The sequence below is a fragment of the Corvus moneduloides genome, chromosome 2 (assembly GCF_009650955.1).
Source record: "Corvus moneduloides isolate bCorMon1 chromosome 2, bCorMon1.pri, whole genome shotgun sequence".
Taxonomy (NCBI): Eukaryota; Metazoa; Chordata; class Aves; order Passeriformes; family Corvidae; genus Corvus; species Corvus moneduloides.
This window is the reverse complement of record NC_045477.1, coordinates 28,599,963-28,620,025: the sequence shown is the minus strand read 5'-3', so window position 1 is coordinate 28,620,025 and position 20,063 is coordinate 28,599,963. Positions and strand designations below refer to the sequence as shown.

At 49.7% G+C, this 20,063-nt stretch overlaps 2 protein-coding genes across 6 annotated transcripts; one reads left to right on the top strand and one right to left on the bottom strand.

The window, feature by feature from the left end:
- Nucleotides 1-60: 60 nt before the first annotated feature.
- VAMP1 (vesicle associated membrane protein 1) lies at nucleotides 61-10,648 on the top strand. Of its 4 annotated transcripts, XM_032098706.1 has the most exons (6): nucleotides 98-201; nucleotides 873-1,032; nucleotides 1,862-2,020; nucleotides 2,269-2,320; nucleotides 5,068-5,158; nucleotides 10,524-10,648. In XM_032098706.1, coding segments are annotated over exons 1-5 (459 nt in total). In that variant the 5' UTR covers nucleotides 98-199; the 3' UTR covers nucleotides 5,154-5,158; nucleotides 10,524-10,648. The 4 variants fall into 4 exon arrangements, with proteins under 4 accessions (XP_031954599.1, XP_031954597.1, XP_031954596.1 ...); XM_032098708.1 differs by lacking the exons at nucleotides 5,068-5,158; nucleotides 10,524-10,648 and adding an exon at nucleotides 3,949-4,979 and having other exon boundaries at nucleotides 61-201; XM_032098705.1 differs by lacking the exon at nucleotides 10,524-10,648 and having other exon boundaries at nucleotides 5,068-5,679.
- Nucleotides 10,537-18,134, bottom strand: SCNN1A (sodium channel epithelial 1 subunit alpha). Of its 2 annotated transcripts, none has more exons than XM_032098704.1 (13): nucleotides 18,029-18,134; nucleotides 17,060-17,433; nucleotides 16,407-16,662; nucleotides 15,356-15,540; nucleotides 14,467-14,567; nucleotides 13,617-13,780; nucleotides 13,203-13,301; nucleotides 12,915-13,032; nucleotides 12,596-12,674; nucleotides 12,222-12,279; nucleotides 12,039-12,094; nucleotides 11,438-11,513; nucleotides 10,537-11,221 (listed from the first exon to the last, which is right to left on the bottom strand). In XM_032098704.1, exons 2-13 carry the CDS (start codon nucleotides 17,407-17,409, stop codon nucleotides 10,895-10,897), a joined length of 1,869 nt encoding a protein of 622 aa, XP_031954595.1. In that variant the 5' UTR covers nucleotides 17,410-17,433; nucleotides 18,029-18,134; the 3' UTR covers nucleotides 10,537-10,894. The 2 variants fall into 2 exon arrangements, with proteins under 2 accessions (XP_031954595.1, XP_031954594.1); XM_032098703.1 differs by lacking the exon at nucleotides 18,029-18,134 and adding an exon at nucleotides 17,659-17,730.
- Between the last annotated feature and the right edge of the window lie 1,929 nt (nucleotides 18,135-20,063).

Below are 20,063 nucleotides of genomic sequence, written 5' to 3'. Positions count from 1 at the left end.
CGTTTCCGCAGGGCGCGCAGCGCTGATTGGCTGAGGAGGAGCCCAGGGGCGGTGCCGAGCTGCCGCTCCCGAGAAACAACTTTTGATTGGCTGCTGGCTCTGTGGGCGGGGCCCCATCGGTTATAAGTGGGGGTCGCGGGGCTGTGGGTGTGAAGTTCGGTGTTGGGTGTGCCGTCGTTCTGTCTGGCCCGGCCAGGCCATGTGAGTGTCCGCCCGACCGGCCGTGGGCGAGCTGCGGGGGGCGCGGCGTGGGGGTGGTGGCTGGACCGTGCGGGAGCGGGGTCAATGCAGAGCTCGTGTCCTGGCCGGCGGCTGTGGGGTCGGGTGGCGCATTGCAGCAGCCGCAGGCAGGGTTGCCCACACCGCCCCCGGGCGGTCCTGCTTCCCCACCGATTGCGTGGGTGCGTGGGTGTGCGGGCCGTGCCCCGCCGGTGATGTGCGGGGCCCCAGCTGGAGCTAGCCTGTCTGGCGGCCACCGCCGTGCCCGGCCCGGTGGCTGCCGTGCCCCTCCCGGAGTGCCCCCGCGCTGCCTCCCTGTCCTTCTTTCCCCATCTTCCTTTCCTGTCTCCTGGTCACCTCCCTGCGGCCAGGTCGCTGTTCCCCCCGGGAGGCCGCAGTGCTTGGCGCGGGCGCACCCGCAAGCTCCTTCGACAAGGGGCTGGTTCCATTCCCGCTGACCCCTGGGCTTGCCTCTGCTTCGGGCTCTCCCACGAGCCCGGCTGCTCCCGGTCCGGGGGCATCCAGGGAGGCTGCGGGCTCCCGAGGCTGCTGCCAGCACTGCTCCAGCCTGGGGACACGGGTTCGCATGGATTTGGGGAGGCTCTCTCTTGAGCGGCTGAGTTTTGTCTTCGCTCATGTGTGTGTTTCCTTAGGTCTGACCCAGCTCAGCAGCCTGCTCCCGGGGCTCCCGAAGGAGGGGCTCCCGAAGGAGGAGCTCCCGAAGGGGCAGCCCCCGGTGGGGGTCCCCCCGGGGCTCCCACCAATCTGAGCAGCAGTCGCCGCCTGCAGCAGACGCAGGCCCAGGTGCAGGAGGTCAGTAGCTCTGCCAGCCCGGCTGGCTTCCCTGAGGGATGCCTGGACCCTTCTCCCACTGCTCTGCAGCAGCGATGTTCTTGACCAGTGTCTGTGGCGGAGGGGTGGCTCCTTTTGTTATGCCAATGCCAGAAATTAATTAATACTCGATACTCAAAAATAGGGCGGCAAACCTATTAAAGAGGCTGGAGGAGAAATTGCTTTATGTTTAAAAGCCGCTTAATTCCAGATACGACTTCCACGGACCAGGCTTGTTAGATTTTTTTTTTTTTTTTGGTTACCTCGTAATCGTGCATCTCTTATGGAAATAAAGCTGTACAGCATCCAGGACAGCTCTTAATCCCTGCGGGCTGCTTCAAGGGAACAGTGTGTGCGGTGATGTGGGGGAATCCTTGCCTGGCTTCCCGGGATCAACGTCAGAGGCTTGGCTGCTGACGCGCAATAGCGCCTTTGTGCCTCACCGGGGCAGCAACGTGAAGCTCATAAGTTAATTTTGCAGCTCTCGGGAAGTGAGCATATGACTCCTCTCATGAGGAGGGTGGCTTTGGCGTGCTGCTGGAATGGAGAGCTCTTAAAAGCAGATGAGAATGTGAGGCTGAGGACCTGGCTGGAGTGTATTGAACTGATATTTTAACAGTGAGTCTCGGGTTTTTTTTCATTTCAAAATAGGCAGTGACTTGAAACAACTTCTTTCTTACCCTGATCCTCCCCCCCCCCGTGTTTATGTTTTTTGTTTGTTAGTATCACAACATCAGTTATTGGCTAAGTTACTCCTCTTTTTCAACTGTCTTTACCCCTGTAACTGCTCCCACCGTTCTCCCTCCTGCAGGTGGTTGATATAATGTGTGTAAATGTAGACAAGGTGCTGGAACGAGATGAGATGCTGTCAGAGCTGGATAACCGGGCAGATGCACTTCAGGCTGGTGCCTCAATATTTGAAAGTAGTGCAGCAAAACTGAAAAGGAAGTACTGGTGGAAGAACTGCAAGGTGAGTTTCCTAGTACCATCATCTCCTTCGTCAGGAGGGAACTGGGCTACCCCTCTCCTGCAGGGCTTTGCAAGCGTAGCTGGGGCTTAGTAACAATTTCAAATGCTTAAGATTCTTTCACTGTGGGAAGGCTTTGAGGCCTCAGCTGTCACACCTTCAGGGCCTGGCTTACATTCCCTGGCTGTCAGGAAGGACGTGAATTTGTCAGTCTGTTCTGAGTGTAGCTCTTGGACAATCTTTTTCTCCAGATGATGATCATGATGGGAGTGATTGGTGCCATTGTGGTGGTGGTGATTGCAAGTAAGTACCAAAAACCTCAGGCTCAAAGGTGAGGAAACACCAGCTCTAGAGTACTTTAAACTTTTCCTTTTTGGTTTGGGATCTCGAGGGTTTTAGTTGCGTAAGTGTTATCTCCAGTCTTTGGGGAAGGGAGGTGGAAGTGCTGGAACTCCCTCACTTAGTGTGGAAATGGTATGCTTTACCTAGCATATGAGGAATGGGGGATGCCATCATTGTAGAAATGGGGAATTCTGCCTGCCAGGTCAGGTAAACCTGTAAGTATGAGGGGCACTTACCCTGGCGTGGGTGGGTTGGCAAATTCCTGCCCTGGTGGGTGGTTTGGAGCTCTCTGAGGGACCTTTGGTGTAACTTGCCCTTTTGTTCTTTTTTCTTTTTTGTGTTGCTTTGTCTCCAGTCTACTTTTTTACTTAAAAAAGGTCTTCAGTCTGCAACGTACTGTCCCCTATTACCTTGCCTGTCTCTTCTTGCCTCTGAATTTTTCCTTTCCTTCCCTTTCCTTCCCTTTCACCTAGCTTCTTCATTGATTTCTTTATTGGTTTTATCTTGTGTATAGGACTCTGAGCTGCTTACTAAACATAGATAGATTTTTCAATAGCTGCTGCAGCTTTAGGGAGCATCCTCTAAGTTTAGAGGAAAGGGAAGTTGAGGAGGAGTGGGTAGTTATTTGCTCCTGCTCTTCTACAGGGAACTTTTTGTGTTTATTTTTGGGTGTAAGCTTGTCAAATAGTGCCTGTGTGAACTCTAGCAAAATAAGAATGCCTTAACACAGTGCCTTTTGGGATGAAGGACTTCAGCATGTGAGAGTCTTTAGTGTTCTGCCTAAAAAGAGTGGCAGCATGACTTGAGCTTTTCATTGAGCTTCTGAAATAAAAGCTAGTTTGTGTTGGCCAGTGGCTGTGAGCCATCTAAGCTACACGTAGTGATGTAGATTTCTCTAGCCATGGAGAGGTGAGCACTTGAAGAAATGATTTATTCTGCCTGTCCTCATTTCCAGATGACTTGCTGCCTGAACATGGCCATTTCAGTTTTTATAAAGGAGGGCCTACATGATTACCTCAGTCAAGTGCAAAAGACTAAATACAGTTCAATGAAAGGAGCATTGCCACTATCTAAAAGGCGTGTGTGGGAGTAAAGTCTCCCTCCACAAGGAACAAAAGAACAGCAATTAGTCTGGTGGGGAGTGCCAAATATGCCTTTCATCTATGCACACACAAGCCAGGACCCTGTAGCTTCCTACTATCTTGTAGCTCTCCAGAAGGAAGACTTTGGAGTAGTGGAAAAATGGGAATTGGTGTTTTACTTTTATGTGCCTAGGTTGAACATCAAGGAAGCTCACTGCCATAGCAGATAGAGGTGAAGGGGACTGGAGGTATTCCAGATGAGACTGAATGAGCTGCACAGCTTTCTGATTAAGAATATCTGCTCTGTTTCTGCTGCCACAAAGCCCTAACTTTCAGCAGGAGTTAGAAAACCTTGAAATGGTTAGCTGGGGATTCAAAGGGAGATGGTGCTCTGGGCATGGATCTTGCAAAGTGACATCAGATGTCCCAGTTTGGCAACTTAGGTCTCTAGAGGTCTTGCCTATCGAACGGAATCCTCCTAATTGCTATGGGTTCTCTTGAATTTAGGTCCAGGGTGGTCTCTGATGGGAGTAAACTTGTGGCTTTGTGAGCAATTCCCTTGTTCTTCTCCATCAAAAGTAACAAGAGCTGTGAGTTGTTTGAATGTGTTGTCAGACATGGGTTAAATGAGCTGCCCTGTTTCTGTAGAGTCTTCTGAGGTATGTGTATCTTGTCTTTTAACTTTTTTTAACAAGCTGAGCTGTAGCCTGTAATCTAGACTGGAAAGAGGGTACTCCTTTAATTTAGAAAGCTCTGCCTCTGTTCTAGAATACACTGGGATCTGTTTAGGCTTAAGAGGAGGCAGGGAGGACATCAGTGGAGTTCCCAGATAAGAGCAAAGTACAAAAGATGGGAGGAGCAGATGCTTTTTGTTTCATTGGGTGTGCTGGGGAAGCCCCTTTCCACCTCCCAGGGCACCTGGAAAGGGGCTAAGTTTTGCATGCTCACTTCCATGTCCCGGCATTTCATTTGAGTTCATCTCCCTGCAATTCCATTCCTCTTCACCTCGGGGGAGGGCAGAGATGAAGATCTGGAGTGAAGCAGCCCTCGTCCCCTGAGCACTTCCCTAATGCCCTGTGGAACTGAGATGTGATGGATGGTCAGAAGTGCATCTACTGAAGAGGAGCCAGGGCCTGCTTGTGCTACTTCCTGCTCTCATTTTAGGGGGTAGGCTTACAAGCTTGAGGCCCCCAGACCAGCAATTCTCTCGAACTCTTCTAAACAAGCCTTTGGTGCCCCATTCCTCCTGTCTCTCTGGGAGCTGAGGTCCCCCTAGGCTGTCTCTTTCATTTCCTTCCCTTAGATGTTGTGTGTCTGCTCCCTTTCCTCTCCTTTGTCTCTCTGTGCATGGGCAAAACAAATCACCAAGGCCCTCTTAGTAAAAGCAAGGGGCTCTGCTGCCTACGGCATCGCAGCCACTCATGCACGTGCAGTTTATTTACCTCCTCTACAATCACAACTGTAATCTCCTCTGGCATGTTCTAGAAATCAGCTCCTGTACTTTTAATGGTCTCTAAGAAACACAATTTACCACCTTACTGAGTCTGTCTGGTCTGTCAGTGAGTGGGAGGGGGTTGGGATGCCAAACTGGTTTTGGCTTTTTTTTTTCTTTTGTCGCTTCCATAGCATACACGTACCTGAAGTTCTGTCCCTCAAAGCAGTGTCTGGTTTCCCATTGCAAAGTGATGGTAGTTCCAGTTGTGCTGGACTGACTCTGGTAAGTCTGTAACAAGATGTGTGAACCAGCAGCTCTGGGGGAAGAGGCTGCCCAAGCCAAGTCTACTTTTAGCCACCAAATGTCCAGCCACTGTCCTGGTCAGGGGACTACCTTCCTGTGCATCAGTGTGTTAGTGGCAGCTCTGGCTCTCAGGCTGTGCTGCCTTTAGATTTCAATAACCTCCGATCCTTAAACCCAGAAACAATTCTCCATTGGTGTTGGAATATAAGTTCAGGACCCAAATGAAGACCTCCAAGAGCAGGATGCTGTTCACAGTGTATCTTGGAGCATGGCTGGAATAAAGGTAAGTGCCCCTTTGTTCAGCTTCACTGTACCCTTGAAACTAATTAAAAGGAAATGACAGAGCTTTGTCCAGTGCAGACTTCTTTTAAATTTAGGTACTTGTGCCCTTATCTGCCCCTACTGCTATGAAAGCTGGCTTGTAAAACAGTCTTCCCTGTGGCTTCTGGTTCCCTTATGATCAATCATTATCCAGTCTTAAACATCACCAAAATCACACCAGAACAACGAACTCACCAGAACAACTCACAATGGTGAATGTGGAGCAAGGCAGCTAGAGTAATTCTTCAAAGATGGAAGCCTTCCTGGGAAAGGAAGGTGTCTGGACTGGCTGGTGGAGTAAAGCAGCATGTACAGTCTAAAATTCCACACAGTTCAAGCCTGCACAACCCAAACAAACTAGTTGTGCTACAATTCCTGCCAAGTGTTGTGTGTTGCCTTCCTGTTAGTTCTCAGCCTCATTCATGTAGGGGGATGGGGAAGATGTTTTCTTAGGACAGATGCATTTTTAGACTGTTGATGATGCAGTGTCCAAGTCCCTAGCCAAGGCTGGGTGTTGAATGGTCATTTTCCAAAGCTGGCAGCTGCTCTGGAGCACAGAGCTGGGACTGAACATACTGCTGAAGGTTGTCCCAGGGTTGAGCCCAGTTCATGAGTCATGTTGTGGATGTCTGCAAAGACTTGCATGCCTAACCATAAATCCTCTGGAAGGCATTGAAATACCATGTTCTACCGGAAGCTCTTCTGAGGTGCCATCCTTTACTGCATCAGCCTTTCTGCTGCTCCTGCACTTTGTTATCCTAGACAAAACAGGGTTCAAAATGTGCTCCAAAAGCAAGGCCAAGGCTTTGAGAGAATAGTTCTTCATATGTCTAATTAAAAACTCAAGCTCTGCCTTTAAACATGGAACATGCTTAACATGCCTTTGAATGGGAACAGGTTGCCCAGAGAAGCCATGAATGCCCCATCTCTGGAGGTGTTCCAGGCTGGGTTGGATTGGGCTTTGAGCAGCCTTGTCTAGTGAAAGGTGTCCCTGTCCATGGCAGGGAGTTGGAACTAAGATGATATTTAAGGTCCCTTCCAAACCAAACCATTCTGTGCAATGTGCAGCTCCCATAGCAGCTGCTTCATCCTGATGTCTTCAGATGTGGTGGAAGAAAAGCCTCAACTATACTGCTCCTAAATGGATATATCTTAAACCTTCATATTTCTAGATGCCTGAGGCATTGCTCTGGCCTCTCCTGAGGTGTCTCTGTGCTGATCAAAGCAGGCTGCAGGCTCTCATCAGTGGTGGGGTTTGTTGTCTCAGCTGGAGAGTAACCAAATGATGGCTGGGAAGACAGATTTTTCTTCAGAGCCGGAATGCAGCATCAACACTTTTTAAATGAACCTAGCTTCCTTGGGAAGTGACAGAGGTCCCTGCTCTGATGTATCCACTGGGGTTGGAAGCCTTAACTTGGTGAAGGGAGGTAATAATGGGGAGGTTTTATCTTTGTTCTGACCTCTAAGCAAATAATTCTTCTGAGAGATGTAACAGATAAAGATACAGGTTTTACAAACAGGCAACTCAGCCATGTCTGTTGGATACCTGAGCCTCCATACTCCTGATAATCTTTGACCTATTTTTTGCTTGAGATAGAGTGCAACACCTGTTCAGAACACCCTTACTTGCTCCCCAGGTTTCAAATATGAACAGCCCCATAATGTCCTTTCCTTTAGTGCACAGACCCATTAAATGATTTCTGCAGAGGACAAAATGACACTTTCTTTTTATGTTCTTTCTTCCCAGGCTTCTTTTCCAAAAGCCTTTGTACTATTTTTTTTAAAAAATAAATTTGCCATAAATTTATTAAAAGATTAATAAAGATCATAAGCTTTTTTTAGTTCATTGCATGCACTTGGAAGCTGAAGGCACTTTGCCCTCTTGTGCTTACAAGCCCCCTTTAAATATTGCATATTGTTAAATACAAAGAACTGTGACCGAATGTGGCTGTGCCTGTGGTATGTTCCTGATCTCTGTGGTTCCTGTGTCCTTTCACCCACAGCACTGCTGCCCTTTTCATTTCTTGATGTAGCCTGTAACCCCTTAGATTTTATTGAACCTCTCCCAAGAGCCTGGTAACCCTTTGCTCAAATTCCTTCTCGGTTTGACCTCAGTCTGTGCAGACAAACCTTGACCTATCTGTCCAGCTTCTCTAAGCCTTCCAGTAAGCAGGGTTTAGTTCTTCTAAATATATTGTTTATTCTCCCAAGTGATGGCTTTCTCATTTTTTTTCTAGCTTCCCTAGACACTTATGTTGTACTTCCCTGCATTTCCTCTATTACCTTAATTCTTATGGAAAAACAATAGTTTTGGTATCTGTTCTCAGTCCAAAAAGACACAACCTTCAGCTGTTCCCTGCATGTTTTCCATGTCCTCAAAATAACTGTGCTATGCCTCTAACACACGTGACTACTGAGCGTTCACATCCCCTCAACTTTCTCCTCTTGTACAAATTCACTCCAGCTCAGACCTTTAATTTGCCTTTTGCTGACCTGCAGATCTCCATGCATGCATGCTTTCTTCCCTTTTCTCCAGGTTTTTTCACATTCTCAGTGAAACACTCCCATTTTTGGGGCTCTTACTCCAGCACTGCTGGCCTTGCCTCTTGTTCTCAGCCAGACCAAGCTCACTATACATCTGCTGAGCTCATTTGTGGACTTGTCAGCCTACAAGAAATATAGGGATTATTTCTGGAACAATCACCTGATTTCTCCCAAGATGGCAATTTTTGCACTGATTCACAGGACAGGGAGGGCTAATCTATTTACCAACTTGTATAACTGCTTCTTCACGTTTGTACAGGCTTTTAACTCTGGATTTACAGCTATCCTGAATGGTGCCATTACTTTGAGTTCATCAGTCAAAGCTCATTTTTTTTTTTTTTTGCATTTTAATGCTCTTACAGAAGAGATAGAATACGGTTCAAGCTTCCCCCAGGAAATACATGACCACCTTCTGCAGCTGTATTTCTTTATGATGAAGAGAACTTAGTGTTTCAAGTAGTTATGCCTCTGATTAATCTTGCTTTAATCACCCACTTAACTATGCATGATGCAGCAGGTCTCATCAATTTTATAGTTATTACAGGGTTATTTATAGTTCTGTGATGTGAAGAATCGTGTCTCGCTCTTTGGATACTCAGGAAAGATCATGCTTACCATATGAGTCATCGTATGTTTATGGTATACAAAGACTGTTTTAGGTGTTGCACCTGCTCTTTCTCCTTTCTTGATTGGAAGGTGGCTTTGTGAAGCAAACAGCTTTGTGTCCAGTGTCAGGTTTTTGCTCATTCATGTGCTAGAAAATACCCAAGGCATCAGTCTGCAGTTTTGAATTGGTGACCAAGAACTGGGTGCAGCATCCTAGCTCCTCTATCTGTCTGCCTTTTGTGTTTTAATTGTGGCCAAAGTTACTTTCAGCAACTAAACCTAGCTTTTAGCTCTGCCTCTTGGGCAGTGTTTTTACAGAACATGAAAGTCCCTTCACTGAGGCAACTTTGAGATTTCATTCATTACTCTTTTTTATTCCATTTAAAATCAGACACAGAAAATGGATTTTTTCATGTTTGCAGAAATTCTGATATTTTTTCAAGTGGGGGCCCCCAAGGAGGAATACATGTTCCCACACCTCTAAGTGCTTGTTGCAGGACTCTCCCTCCTGCTGGGCTGCCACCCTTGCTGAAGGACACCCCCTGAATTACTTGCTTCTATTCCCAGCAGAGAGACATTATCTTCACTTTCAAACAAGAGTCATCAGGTGAGCACTGGGATAAAATTTGAAAAACCATGTCTATTTGTGCAATAAAGAACATAGCATTTGTGTATGTGAAGAAGAATAAAATCACTCTCTGCTGGGAATTGAAAAGTGCATTTAGGTAATCAAGGCAAGAGCAGTACAAGCAGCACGTGTTTAGCATCTCAAAGGGAAAAATTAGGCAAACATTTAGATACTGCAGTAAACCCTTCCAACTTCCCAAGGGCAGTGTATCTACCTTAATTTTTAAAATAACTTTAAGTTTTTCTTTTGTTATGATTAACAAATAGTGGGTGTTCACAATGTGATTTGGTACAGGGTACCACAGGTCTTTGCCTAAACTGCTTAAATTCTGGTATCTGTGTTTGTCCTGTGAAGTGGATAATCCTGTTTGTTAAGGACATCACCCTTGCTCTCTTGATGCCCCATAAAGTGCAGTGCAAACACCATTGCAGCAGAAGTCTGAGTATTTGTAAGAAAAGAGTATGGCAAGCTCACTGCAAGAAACGTGTTCTCTTGTGCAAAGATTCCCAAGTTAGTTCCTGAGAAGAGGACCATTTTTGCCTATGTGGTCCAATTAAATAGGCTAAGGCTTTCCTTGGAAGGACTTTTGATTAAAGCCTGCAGTACTTTCCTGTGCTTCCCTCAGGAAGAAGCAGAGTCTCTGTGGGTGGAGCAGACAAGGGCTGAGTGGAGCAGAGCAGGCACTGCATGACCTGCGCTGCTCCGATCCTCTCTTGCAGGACCCTGTGGCAGCAGAGGTAGTGTTTGGGATTTTTGGGGGGTGTCCATAATCCTGCCAAGCTCTCTTTGTTTCCCTCCGGAAGAAAGCAGGGAGGGCCAAGCAAATGTAGAGATCAATTTGTCCCGGAGTTGTTGGCAAACAATCAAACAGCTGGATGTACACATGTATGGTGTATCCCAAGGAAGGGGGGGACACCCAAGATCTACCAATGCCACAAAGGCAGCTTGAAAAGGGAGCCTTTACTTTGCCAGGAGTGTTCTGTCCCAGGCCTGGGACTGGCAGCAAGCATTGAGCACCTCTCCAGAGCACTGTGTGTAACACAGATTGAGATCGTGCCAGTGGCTCTTGTCTCAAGTAGCCTCTCCTTGGGGGAGGAGAGGGTAGGTGACACAGTCTTGGGATCAGAGCTGGACATGAAGAATGAGGAAAGAGCAACCAGTTTAGTGAAAGCTTAACAAAGCTCAGCCTGTTGAGAGATCTGTAGCCCAGCTGAGACTCCATTCCTGTTCCTTGTCATACCACAGAGGAGGCCAGTCACACCTGCCAAACCTCTTTAATGAATGACAGACCAGAACTGTGGCAGCATCCTTGTTGGAGGGGAAAGAAAGCATGCATGCACATGAAGGTGTGCACATGCACAGAGGGTAAGGAAATCAAGAGGACATCTCCCCTGTACATACACTTGATCAACTCTCAAGCCTGGTGATCTCCCGAGCAATAGCATTTTACGAGACTGAAGAATTTGCCTACAGAAGTGAAAGCAATGAGCCCAGGCCAGCCATGGAGCAGTCTTTTGCTATGGTCCATGTGCAGCACCCCAGAAAGAAGGAAGCGCAGGCCCCACAGACAAAGTGTGCAGCCTTTGCTCCAATTGCCACCCATCTGAACAGCTGCCTCACTCGTGTCCCACCTCACCGTCCCTGCTTGGCCCACATGGTTCCAGGCTGTTGTAGGATGGCAGCGTGGTCACTACAGCCTCAACAGTGAAGCGATGTGGAGCACTGAGAGCTGGTGCCTCGTCTTGGAAAGCAGTGTTATCCTGGCTGTTCGGAGCGGGTCCCGGCGGGGAGAGCTTCTGCCGAGAGCGGAACCAGCGGAAGGCCAGGATAAAGGTGATGGCGATGAAATCCAGAACCAGTTCTGCAAGCTCCATCACAGACAGGACAGAGGATCCAAACCAGAGGCTCCACTGGTTCCCAAGCTGGGACAGCAGAGTCACTACCTGCAGGAGATGGAGAAAGAACAGTGAGGACAGCCCTTGTCTGGGACTTTTGCCTCCCTGCCTGTTCCCTCTTCCCTCTGTTACTGGGGCCTTCCCCTCACCCTGCCCCAGGAAGAGACTCAATATCCAGCAATGGTGCTGGAACAAAAGCTTGTCACAGTGGAGACATCGTGGGGGAATGGGTGGCCAGAGAAGATGTGGTAGTAAAGCGTGTACCGTGAAGGCTGGAGACTCCCCATTGGTCTTGTAGTTCCACTCCTCAAAAAAGATATTAACTTTGGCAACTCCATTCCTGTGAATGAAAGATGATGCTCAGTAACCCCAACTCCACAATCCCTGCATTTCTTCACCACACCAAATTATCTCTGTCCTCTTCTGCATCCCATCCTTCTCCCACACATACCACCCAGAGGCTTTCTCCCATCTCTGCAGCTCCCTCATTCTGCACTAAATACAACCTTTGGTACTTACAGTGCACTTCTGACACGGCACTGGAAAACCCAATGTTTGTGGCAAAAGCTCCTGCACAGCTCTCCTTCCCACTCTTCCACAAGCACTTCCTGTGACTCCAGAACACACAGCAAGTGCCTGGGGCTTACTATTATCATATCAGCATCTGAACCCTTTCAAAATTTTTCATTGAGTCCCCAGTTCTTGCTGAAGTCTCAGTATATATCTATTCTGACTCAAATCCACTGGCCTTGTCCACAGGTCCCATGCCTGATCTCTTCCCATCAGTGACTCTGACATTTCCAATACACACACTGCACTGGGATGGTTTCTCATTTGCACACAGTCTCTGTTGAGGGGCTCTCACCTCTTGGATGTGATGTTGTACTTGTTCTGTTGTGAAAGCATGTAGAAAACCCAGTCCTGAAATGAAAGTGCAATAAACTGTGTTACATGATCACAGTCACCTCCTGCAGGTTTAGTACCAGCTGAGGAAGGACTAAATGGGAGGTGGGAGCAGTGCTGAGGCGCCAGGACACCCTCTGCTTACCTCTGAGACAGCAGAAGGCCAGCGGGAGTATCCAGCTGACAGCTGGTATTCTGTCATCCTGCGAGACCAGAGGCTGTGTTAGCTCTGAAGCTATGGGAGCCACAGGGCCAGGTCTCGCCATCCCCAGGCACACATGGAGATTCCCTCCCATGCTGAAGTTCCACCCACTTCCCACCATGTGGAATGCACAGTCCTTGGGAGCTCACCCCTAAGCCAGCCCTGATGCTCCTCAGCCCTTCTGGCTTCCTGATGGGAGAAATACCATTTCAGGCTGGAGCTCAGCTATTGACTCAAGCTTTTGCCTGGTCAGTGAATGCTTTCCAACATTTCTAGGAATAGTTTCCAATCTTCCTGCCTGACTGATGATAACTTACTTGCAAGGTTTCCGACACTTGTGGAAACAGCCCAGCACATCAGCTTTGAACTCAGCCAGCAGTTTGTAGTAACAGTAGCCTGAACAGCAAAGGAAGTAAATCCAGGTAAGCTCACAGTGTCACAAAAGGTGATGTGTGACTGCGAAGGGAACCCAGAAGAGGTTTCCTTCCACAAGGGGCTAATCATCCAAGACAAGACTGTCTTTTGGATGTCCCACACCAGGAAGCTCATTGAAGACAATGAGGTGTGCTGGGACATGGGCTGGACCAAACAGGTTGAGATGGTGCATGAGCTCTGCTGTCCCTGCTGTCCACTTACCCCAGGCCGTGTGCTTTCTGTAGTCACAGTACTCTGCTCCACTGGGCAAGGGATAGAAGTAATATGCACAGCCACAGCGTTCTACCATGTTGAGCTGAAAGCAGGAGCGAATGCAGACCTGGGAGGCACATAAGGTGGAAAAGGCTGATCAAGGGAACCAAACCCACTGCTGCCTGTATCACATCATACTAGTAACACAGCCCAAGGAAAGGAATGGCCGTTAGGGGGCTGAAGCATTTCAGGAAAGTAGGGAAACAAGGTGGCCCAGGAGGGGTGATGGCGAGTTACCTGTTCGGTGTAGCGGGATGAGTACAGATTTTGCACTGGCACGTCACTGCCATCCTCTGTGCAATCACTGTAACTGCCCCCGAGGCGCACGGTCATCTCCTGCAACAGCAAACTCTCACTGCACAGAACACTGCCACTTTGCTGTGCTTTTCCCACTCTCCCATGCCTTGCACTGCTCATCCATCAGTATCTGCTCTTTATGCTTTCCTCGGGCTGCCAGCTCCCCCTGCTTGCCCCCATTTCATTGTTCACTGATAAACTGCAGCCAAATGCTTCTCGTCTAGTCCAGCAAGCTGTTCTTCCTCTCCCTTCACTCCATGTGATTAATCCCCTCCCTTAAACACACACTAGGTCCAGAGGTTGAACCTCCCCATAACCTCCCATCCACAGCTCTCACCCCTTCTGTTTCCTCACCTTTCTCATGCTGATGGAGGTCTCGATGCCAGGACGAACGTTGAAACCCCCATCATCCATGAAGGCTGGCTCATTCTGGTCATGGACCATGACCCTGGCTCCTGTCACCGTGGACAGCAGAGGGATGAAATCATTCTGTTCGGTGCGCACCACCAGAGAGAGACCTGAGGGAATATCAGAGAGCGAGGGAGGTCATGGCCAGCTGTGGTGCAGCAGAGGAGGGAGAGCAGGGTGGTAAAAAGGGAGTCTGAAAGAGATAAAGGAAAAGACAGACATCAACCAGGGCTGCACCAAAGCTTGGCAGCAATAGAGAGTGGCTGGAGGGAGGCCAGCGACAAAGCTGGAGGCTCCAGAAGAGGCCAGAGAAAACTGGATTTCATCACTGTGGCTGAGAAAAAACACAACTGGGAATTGAGAGAGATTTCATGGAGAGACTTGGAGCCAGATGGAAGAAAAGCCTGAAGATTTGGCCTAGAAAGGTTTCAGGGAGTTTAGGAACACAAATAGGTCAGTTTCTTGAAAGAGGAAAATGGAGAAGGAGAAGGTGAAGACCAGGAACACAGCACTGTGGCTCAGCAGCCGACTTCAGGAAGGGCCAGCACAAGACCAGAGGAAGCAAAGAGCATAAGGATCAGGCACTGCTGAGGGAGAGAGAGTTCAGTGGGCAGCAGTGAGGGACAGCCATGTCCATGAGACAGCTGTCTCCACATGGGTGAAAACAGCTTGGGCGAGACAGAGCAGGGCTGCAATCTGCCACCACCAGTACTAAGCACAGCAGGATGCCCATAACTCCTAGGGAAAACAGAGCTAAGCTGTTCTCCTTACTCACCAAGGGGTGCCTCTCACCCACCATTATTGATCCCAGGCAGCGAGGATGTCCACAGGCTGCTGCTGTTGTCATTAAAGGTATAGCAGTTCCCATACAAGGGATGGTGGAAGTGGGTATAATTCCTGAGAGGGGAAGATAAACATTAACACAGAATGAGAAGGGCTGTGAAACCAAGGGGAAGGGATTTCTAAAAGGAACAACTCTGTTTTCCATCAGCAGGGAGAGGGGCTTACAGCAGATGGGCAGTATTTGTTATGTAAACTCGCCCAAACACAGAAAAGCAATTAAAATGTGCTGTAAAAAATGTCCCGGAGCTGGACAGGTTTTTCCACGAGGTTTTTCATACTGCTTTTCAGAGCCCAAATGGGTTTTAGCAGTGCTAGCAATTACTGTATTATCTTCCTAATACTGATGAAACTCTTAGCTTTTCCTACCCCTTTTCCTCCCTTGCAGATGGGTTTCGTTCCACTACCTCCTTGGGGATTTTTGACCAATAATGGCAGGAGAAAAGTGGGATTTTTTTTTACTTTCATTTTGTATCAACTCTCTCTTCTCTTCTTCCTGTATGTGGGCTGATATGTACCACTTTACCACTGTGGAGAGTAGAATAAAAATACTTCTACGCTGTACATCTGTGCCCGCTCTGGCGTTTGTACCAGTATAATTATTTCATTTGTGTGGAACCCAGAAAAAGGAGAAATCATCCTCTGAGGTTCATAGTTCCAGGTCATAGAACCTGTGACCCTGATAAGCACAACCCACAGAAAAGACTCAAGGAAGATCATTTGACACAATGGGAGCTGAACAAGGAACGACCCCACCTCAGAAAAGAGGTTCTCTAATGTGGGTTCCTCGATTCCCCTCGAACCCAGGCACAAAACAAGTGTTTGCAGGGATGTTTCCTACTTACGCCTTGTCACACGTTGCCTCATTGAAGCGGCAAGCATAGATAAAATTCTCAAAGTCAGACTCATCCAGGGCTTTTGCATCAGGCACCTGCGCCAGGATATTGATATAGTGAAAGCTGTACCATTCCCGCACGGCATCCACTCCCGAGGAGTACGCCTGATGGAAACAGTCGTTGTTTTCATTGCACTGTTAAGAAGGAGAAAAGCAGCCATGTCAGAGAAGTCTTGTTGTCCAGGAGACAAGGCTCTGCCTGTGGATAAGCTGTGCTCCCTCAGCACAGGCAGGAGATGACCGAGGCAGTGAAGAGTTACACAGAACTCCTGTGTGTGACCAACAGGTGATCAGCAGGGTATGGGGAAAACACAGGGCAGCTCCTCGGTGGAAGGGAAACGCCAGGTGAATAAGCGAGGCTGAGTAAAACCCAGGAGGCAGCAAGGTGTGCAGGGCAATCTGCACATAAATTCTACCTGGTATAAAACCAGGAGCTTTAAATTCTTGCGTGGGGAGCCCTTCCTTCAGGGTGTGTCCAGAAAAACGTTTGTGATCCTGTGGGAACTCCAGTTAACTGCAGAGTGATTAGCCTCAGTCCTTCAGTGCCTTTTTAAATGCAAACACGGATACCCTAGGGCGAGGAAGCTGCTACCTAAGAGCAGTTGCGACCATGATCACATTTCAGGTGGCCCAGGACCATCAAATACTTTCTCCTTTGCTATTATTGGGCAATGCGGCAGCTGATGCTGATAAACAGCTCTCAAAGGCAACTGCAAGGCTGATGTACCCTCAGGAAGGACAAGGTTTCGCTGCTCTTAGGAAGAGATGTACACTGACACGGACATGTCCCCTGGGGCCTGGGACATGGACAGGGGCAGAATCTGGGGAGCGGGACTGTATGGAGCAAAGGATTCAGCTCTACCTTTATCTGTCATTAGCAATAGCCAGTGGAGATTAATCAGACTTCTACGTAAGGAGAGGCATGGCCAAGGGTCTAACAAGACAAAAGTAGCCAGGCAGAGACTGGAGTGGGTAGGGCGCAGGGTATCTAGGGATCTCACCAGAACAAAGCCAATTTTCCAGTCATTCTTGTCCACTGAAGGACTGTTCTCTGGCAAGTTGACTAAGTTATCCCGCTTCTGCCTCCGCAAAGGATGGCGCTGGACATGATGGAGCAGGCTCCTTGAGCTACGCCTTTGTGTGGACACTGTGGACCAGTCGCTTTGTGGCAGAGACATGTTGTAGTCATAGAGGTCCAGCAGTGTCTGGTGGGTGATTTGGTCCAGCTGATCCAGCTGCTTTCGGATGGCACTGTATCTATAGAGGGGGGAGAGAAAACCAGCACACAAACAGCTCTGAATAAGACAGGCAGCAAAGTTTGCTGGGGTGATTCCGGGCATTCCTGCCACGAGTTGTAAATCTAACCCCTTGCTGGAGGCTATCTTGCAGGAGAGAAGTAAATCTGCTCTAGCCCTGTGGCACTTTACACTGCAGCCTGCTAACATACACCACCAAGCAGCGCTGCCTAAACCCACATGCCTCACTGTGAGTGCCCTGCAGCAGCAAAGGCCTCCCTCTGAAAAGCGTCCTTTCCACCGGCACCGCTACAACAGTGGGCAGTCGAGGATCATGAGGAGAACCACAGTGAGTTTGTGCCGTGTTCCTACACCCATCAAAGTCACAGCAGTCAACATCTCTGCAGCCTGTTTCTTACCTGTACGGATTGAGGGTGCACAGCGTCACGGCCGGGAAAGTCAGCCTGTCCGAGTTAAGGTTGAGGTTGAGGTTGACAGGGTAGCTGAAGTACTCCCTGTAGAGGATCCCAAACTGCCAGTACATTAAGCCGAAGGTGAGAAAGAAGAGAACAGACCAGAAGGCTGTCTTCATCTTATTCTTTTTGGAGCACACCAGGCGGATAGCCCCGTGGATGGTTGTGTTGCTGCAGAAGAACTGGAATAGCTCCTGGTAGGAACTGTAGAATTCGATGAGACCCTCCCGCTCCTCTTCTTTCTGCTGCTGCTCCTCTTCTTGCTTACATTGTCTCATTTTCTCCCCTTCTGGCATCTTCCCTGCCTTCACAGACCCAGCCTACAGTACAAACTCAGAATTAGTGGGTTGCCCAGCAAGACTGTAGCTCCGGGAAGCCATGCCCGCTTCACCAACTGGCTCTGCATCCATCTCCCCCAAGCCCCGCTGCTTTCTCCCGCTCCCCCCCGACCCCCGCCCAGGCTGCAGGTCCCCCTCCGAGCCTCCCGTCCCACATGTGACACGGGTAGATCCTCCCGCCCGCCCCGCGGGGGCCGCGGCACTAACGCGGGGCGCGGTGCCCATGGCGAGCGGCGGCTGCTCGGGCCGGGGCCGGGGCCGGGGCCGGGGCCGGGGCCGGGGCCGGGGCCGGGGCCGGGGCCGGGGCCGGTGTGCTATGCCCAGCGCTGCCGGCTCTCCCGCAGCCTCCCCGGCTGGGCTGGGACCGGTTCCTTTCCAGTTGGAGCCAGCACCCCGCCCGGCTCCTGCCCTGCCAGCCTCTCCCCGCCCCTCCCGCTTGTCCCTCCTGCCTGCCCCCTCCTGCCCCTTCCCCTTCCCCCGGGCGCCGCTCCCGGGGAAGAAAAGCCTCTTTAAACTCTCAAGTGTCGGCGGCGGGACAGCAGCGGCCGGGGGACCGGGGACCCGTCGGGGCGGTGACCTTGGCGGTGCCGACGGGGTCAAGGCGCGGCCGCCGCGCTCCCGGGGACAGCGGGGCGCTCCCGGGGACAGCGGGGCCCCCCCGGTCCCCCGAGAGAGCCCGGCCCCGGCCAGGGACGGCCGCCCAACAGCCTGAACCTCCTCCTCCCACCCCCTCCGGCGGGGACGCGGCGTCCCAGCGAGCCCAGGCGATGCAGAAAGAAAGTTGGCAGCGCTGGTCCCCGAGGCAGCGCTCGCCGGCCGGGAACACCCCCCGGTTTGTCCTCCCTGGGACCGTGCCCTGTCACCGACCGGCGGTGAGGGCTCCTGCCTGGCTTTCATCGCCAAATTGTGCTTTCCAAGGGAAAAGCGGCGAGTTTCGGGTGATATCTGCGAGGGGGATGGAGCTGGGACAGAGAAGGCTGGGGGCGAGTCAGGGATACACCTCAGTTACCGCACCGCCTTTGCTGGTGCCTTGGCTGAAGAAATCTTTTGGGTCCATAACTGCCTGGCCCAACCATGAGTGGGAACTTGTTTCGCTGATCTGTGCCTGGGAAATCAAGGCCTCCCGGCATTACCCAAAACCTTCCAGTGTTTCCTTGGACCACGGAAATGAACCCTCTTAGCAAAATGTGACCAAAAGTCCCAAACATCCGCCCCCCATCATTATAACCGTGAAACTTCTTTACCAATCTTTTCTCCCAATGATTTTCTTTCAAACTAGCTCTCTCTGAAGTGTTCACTTATTTCTTTCCTTTCTGCTTACCTCCTTCAGGTAAGTCCTTGTTCAGAGTCTTTGGTCACTGAATTTTGATCCTTATGAGAGTTAGCTGTGGTTTGGTTAGTGACTCAAAATACTCAGCCACTTTCACCTCTTCATATTGCAAAATCCCATGCTTGAAAACGGCAAGCAGCACACTTTTGAGGCCAGCAGTTAAGTGTCAGTGTGCCAGGAACAGCCTTGTGACAGGTGCTTGTTGCAAACCTACAGCCACAACTTAGAGCGTCCCGCTAGCTCCGTCCTCTGACAAAAAGCAATGCAAAGCAAGAGCATCATTTCTCCTGCAGTTCTAAACTTAATTATATCTCCAGTAGATTATTTTTGAACTTTCATCAAAGATGAAAGCTGCAAAAAGTGGGTGGGATGAGGTGAATGGACTAATACTGTATCAAATGCTTACTACAAAGCAGCTTCCTCAGAGCATTACTGCTTCCACTTCTGGGGCCCCCAACTCAGGAAGGATAAGGTCCTATTGGATAGAGTCCAGAGGATGCCATGAAGATGATCAGAGGGCTGGAGCACCTGTCCTGTGAAGGCAGGCTGCGAGGAGAGAGTTGGGGTTGTTCAGCTTGGAGAAAAGAGGCCTGCAGGGAAACCTTCTTGTCTTCCAATATCTAACAGGGCTACAAGAGACCTGGGAAGGGACTATTTATCACGGCATGTAGTGACAGGACAAAGGGGAATGGCTTCAAACTTAAAGAGGGCAGGTTTAGATTAGATATTAGGGAGAAATTTTTCACTGTGACGTTGGTGGGGCACTGCAACAGGTTTCCCAGAGAAACTGTAGGTGCCACATCCCTGGAAGTGTTCAAGGCCAGGTTGGACGGGGCTTTGAGCAGCCTGATCTAGTGGAAGGTGTCCCAGCGGGGGTTGGAATGAGATGACCTTTAAGGCCCCTTCAAACCCAAGCCATTCTATGATCAGAAGTATCCTGGACTGGACCGACAGTCCGTGCAGCTCCGTATCCCATCTTGGGCAGTGCCAGTAGGAAATGTCATTTAGTGGAGGAATGTGAGCTCTCCTGACTCGTACCACTTGCAAGTTTCATGCACTCAGATAGACCTGGAGACCAGCAATTATGCAGCATTGGTGCTTGCAATTACCAGTGGAGCCAATGGAGCTCTAGTCCAGTCGCTTCACAGAGAGCAACTTGTTTGACTTACATTATTATAATTTCCTGGAATTACTGTTACACTAATGGACTAATCCTCCAGTACCACCTTTTTCTTACTGGAATTGTGACTCTATCTTACTGGAGTAACAAAAACTATTTTGC

Coding starts and splice junctions, on each gene's coding strand:
- SCNN1A (XM_032098703.1), bottom strand. Junction 15,541..16,406: donor GGAAAATTGGCTTTGTTCTG/GTGAGATCCCTA, acceptor CCTTCTTAACAG/TGCAATGAAAACAACGACTG. Junction 12,675..12,914: donor CAGAAAGCACACGGCCTGGG/GTAAGTGGACAG, acceptor TTTGCTGTTCAG/GCTACTGTTACTACAAACTG.
- VAMP1 (XM_032098708.1), top strand. Junction 1,033..1,861: donor CGCAGGCCCAGGTGCAGGAG/GTCAGTAGCTCT, acceptor TCCCTCCTGCAG/GTGGTTGATATAATGTGTGT. Junction 2,321..3,948: donor TGTGGTGGTGGTGATTGCAA/GTAAGTACCAAA, acceptor TCTTGAATTTAG/GTCCAGGGTGGTCTCTGATG.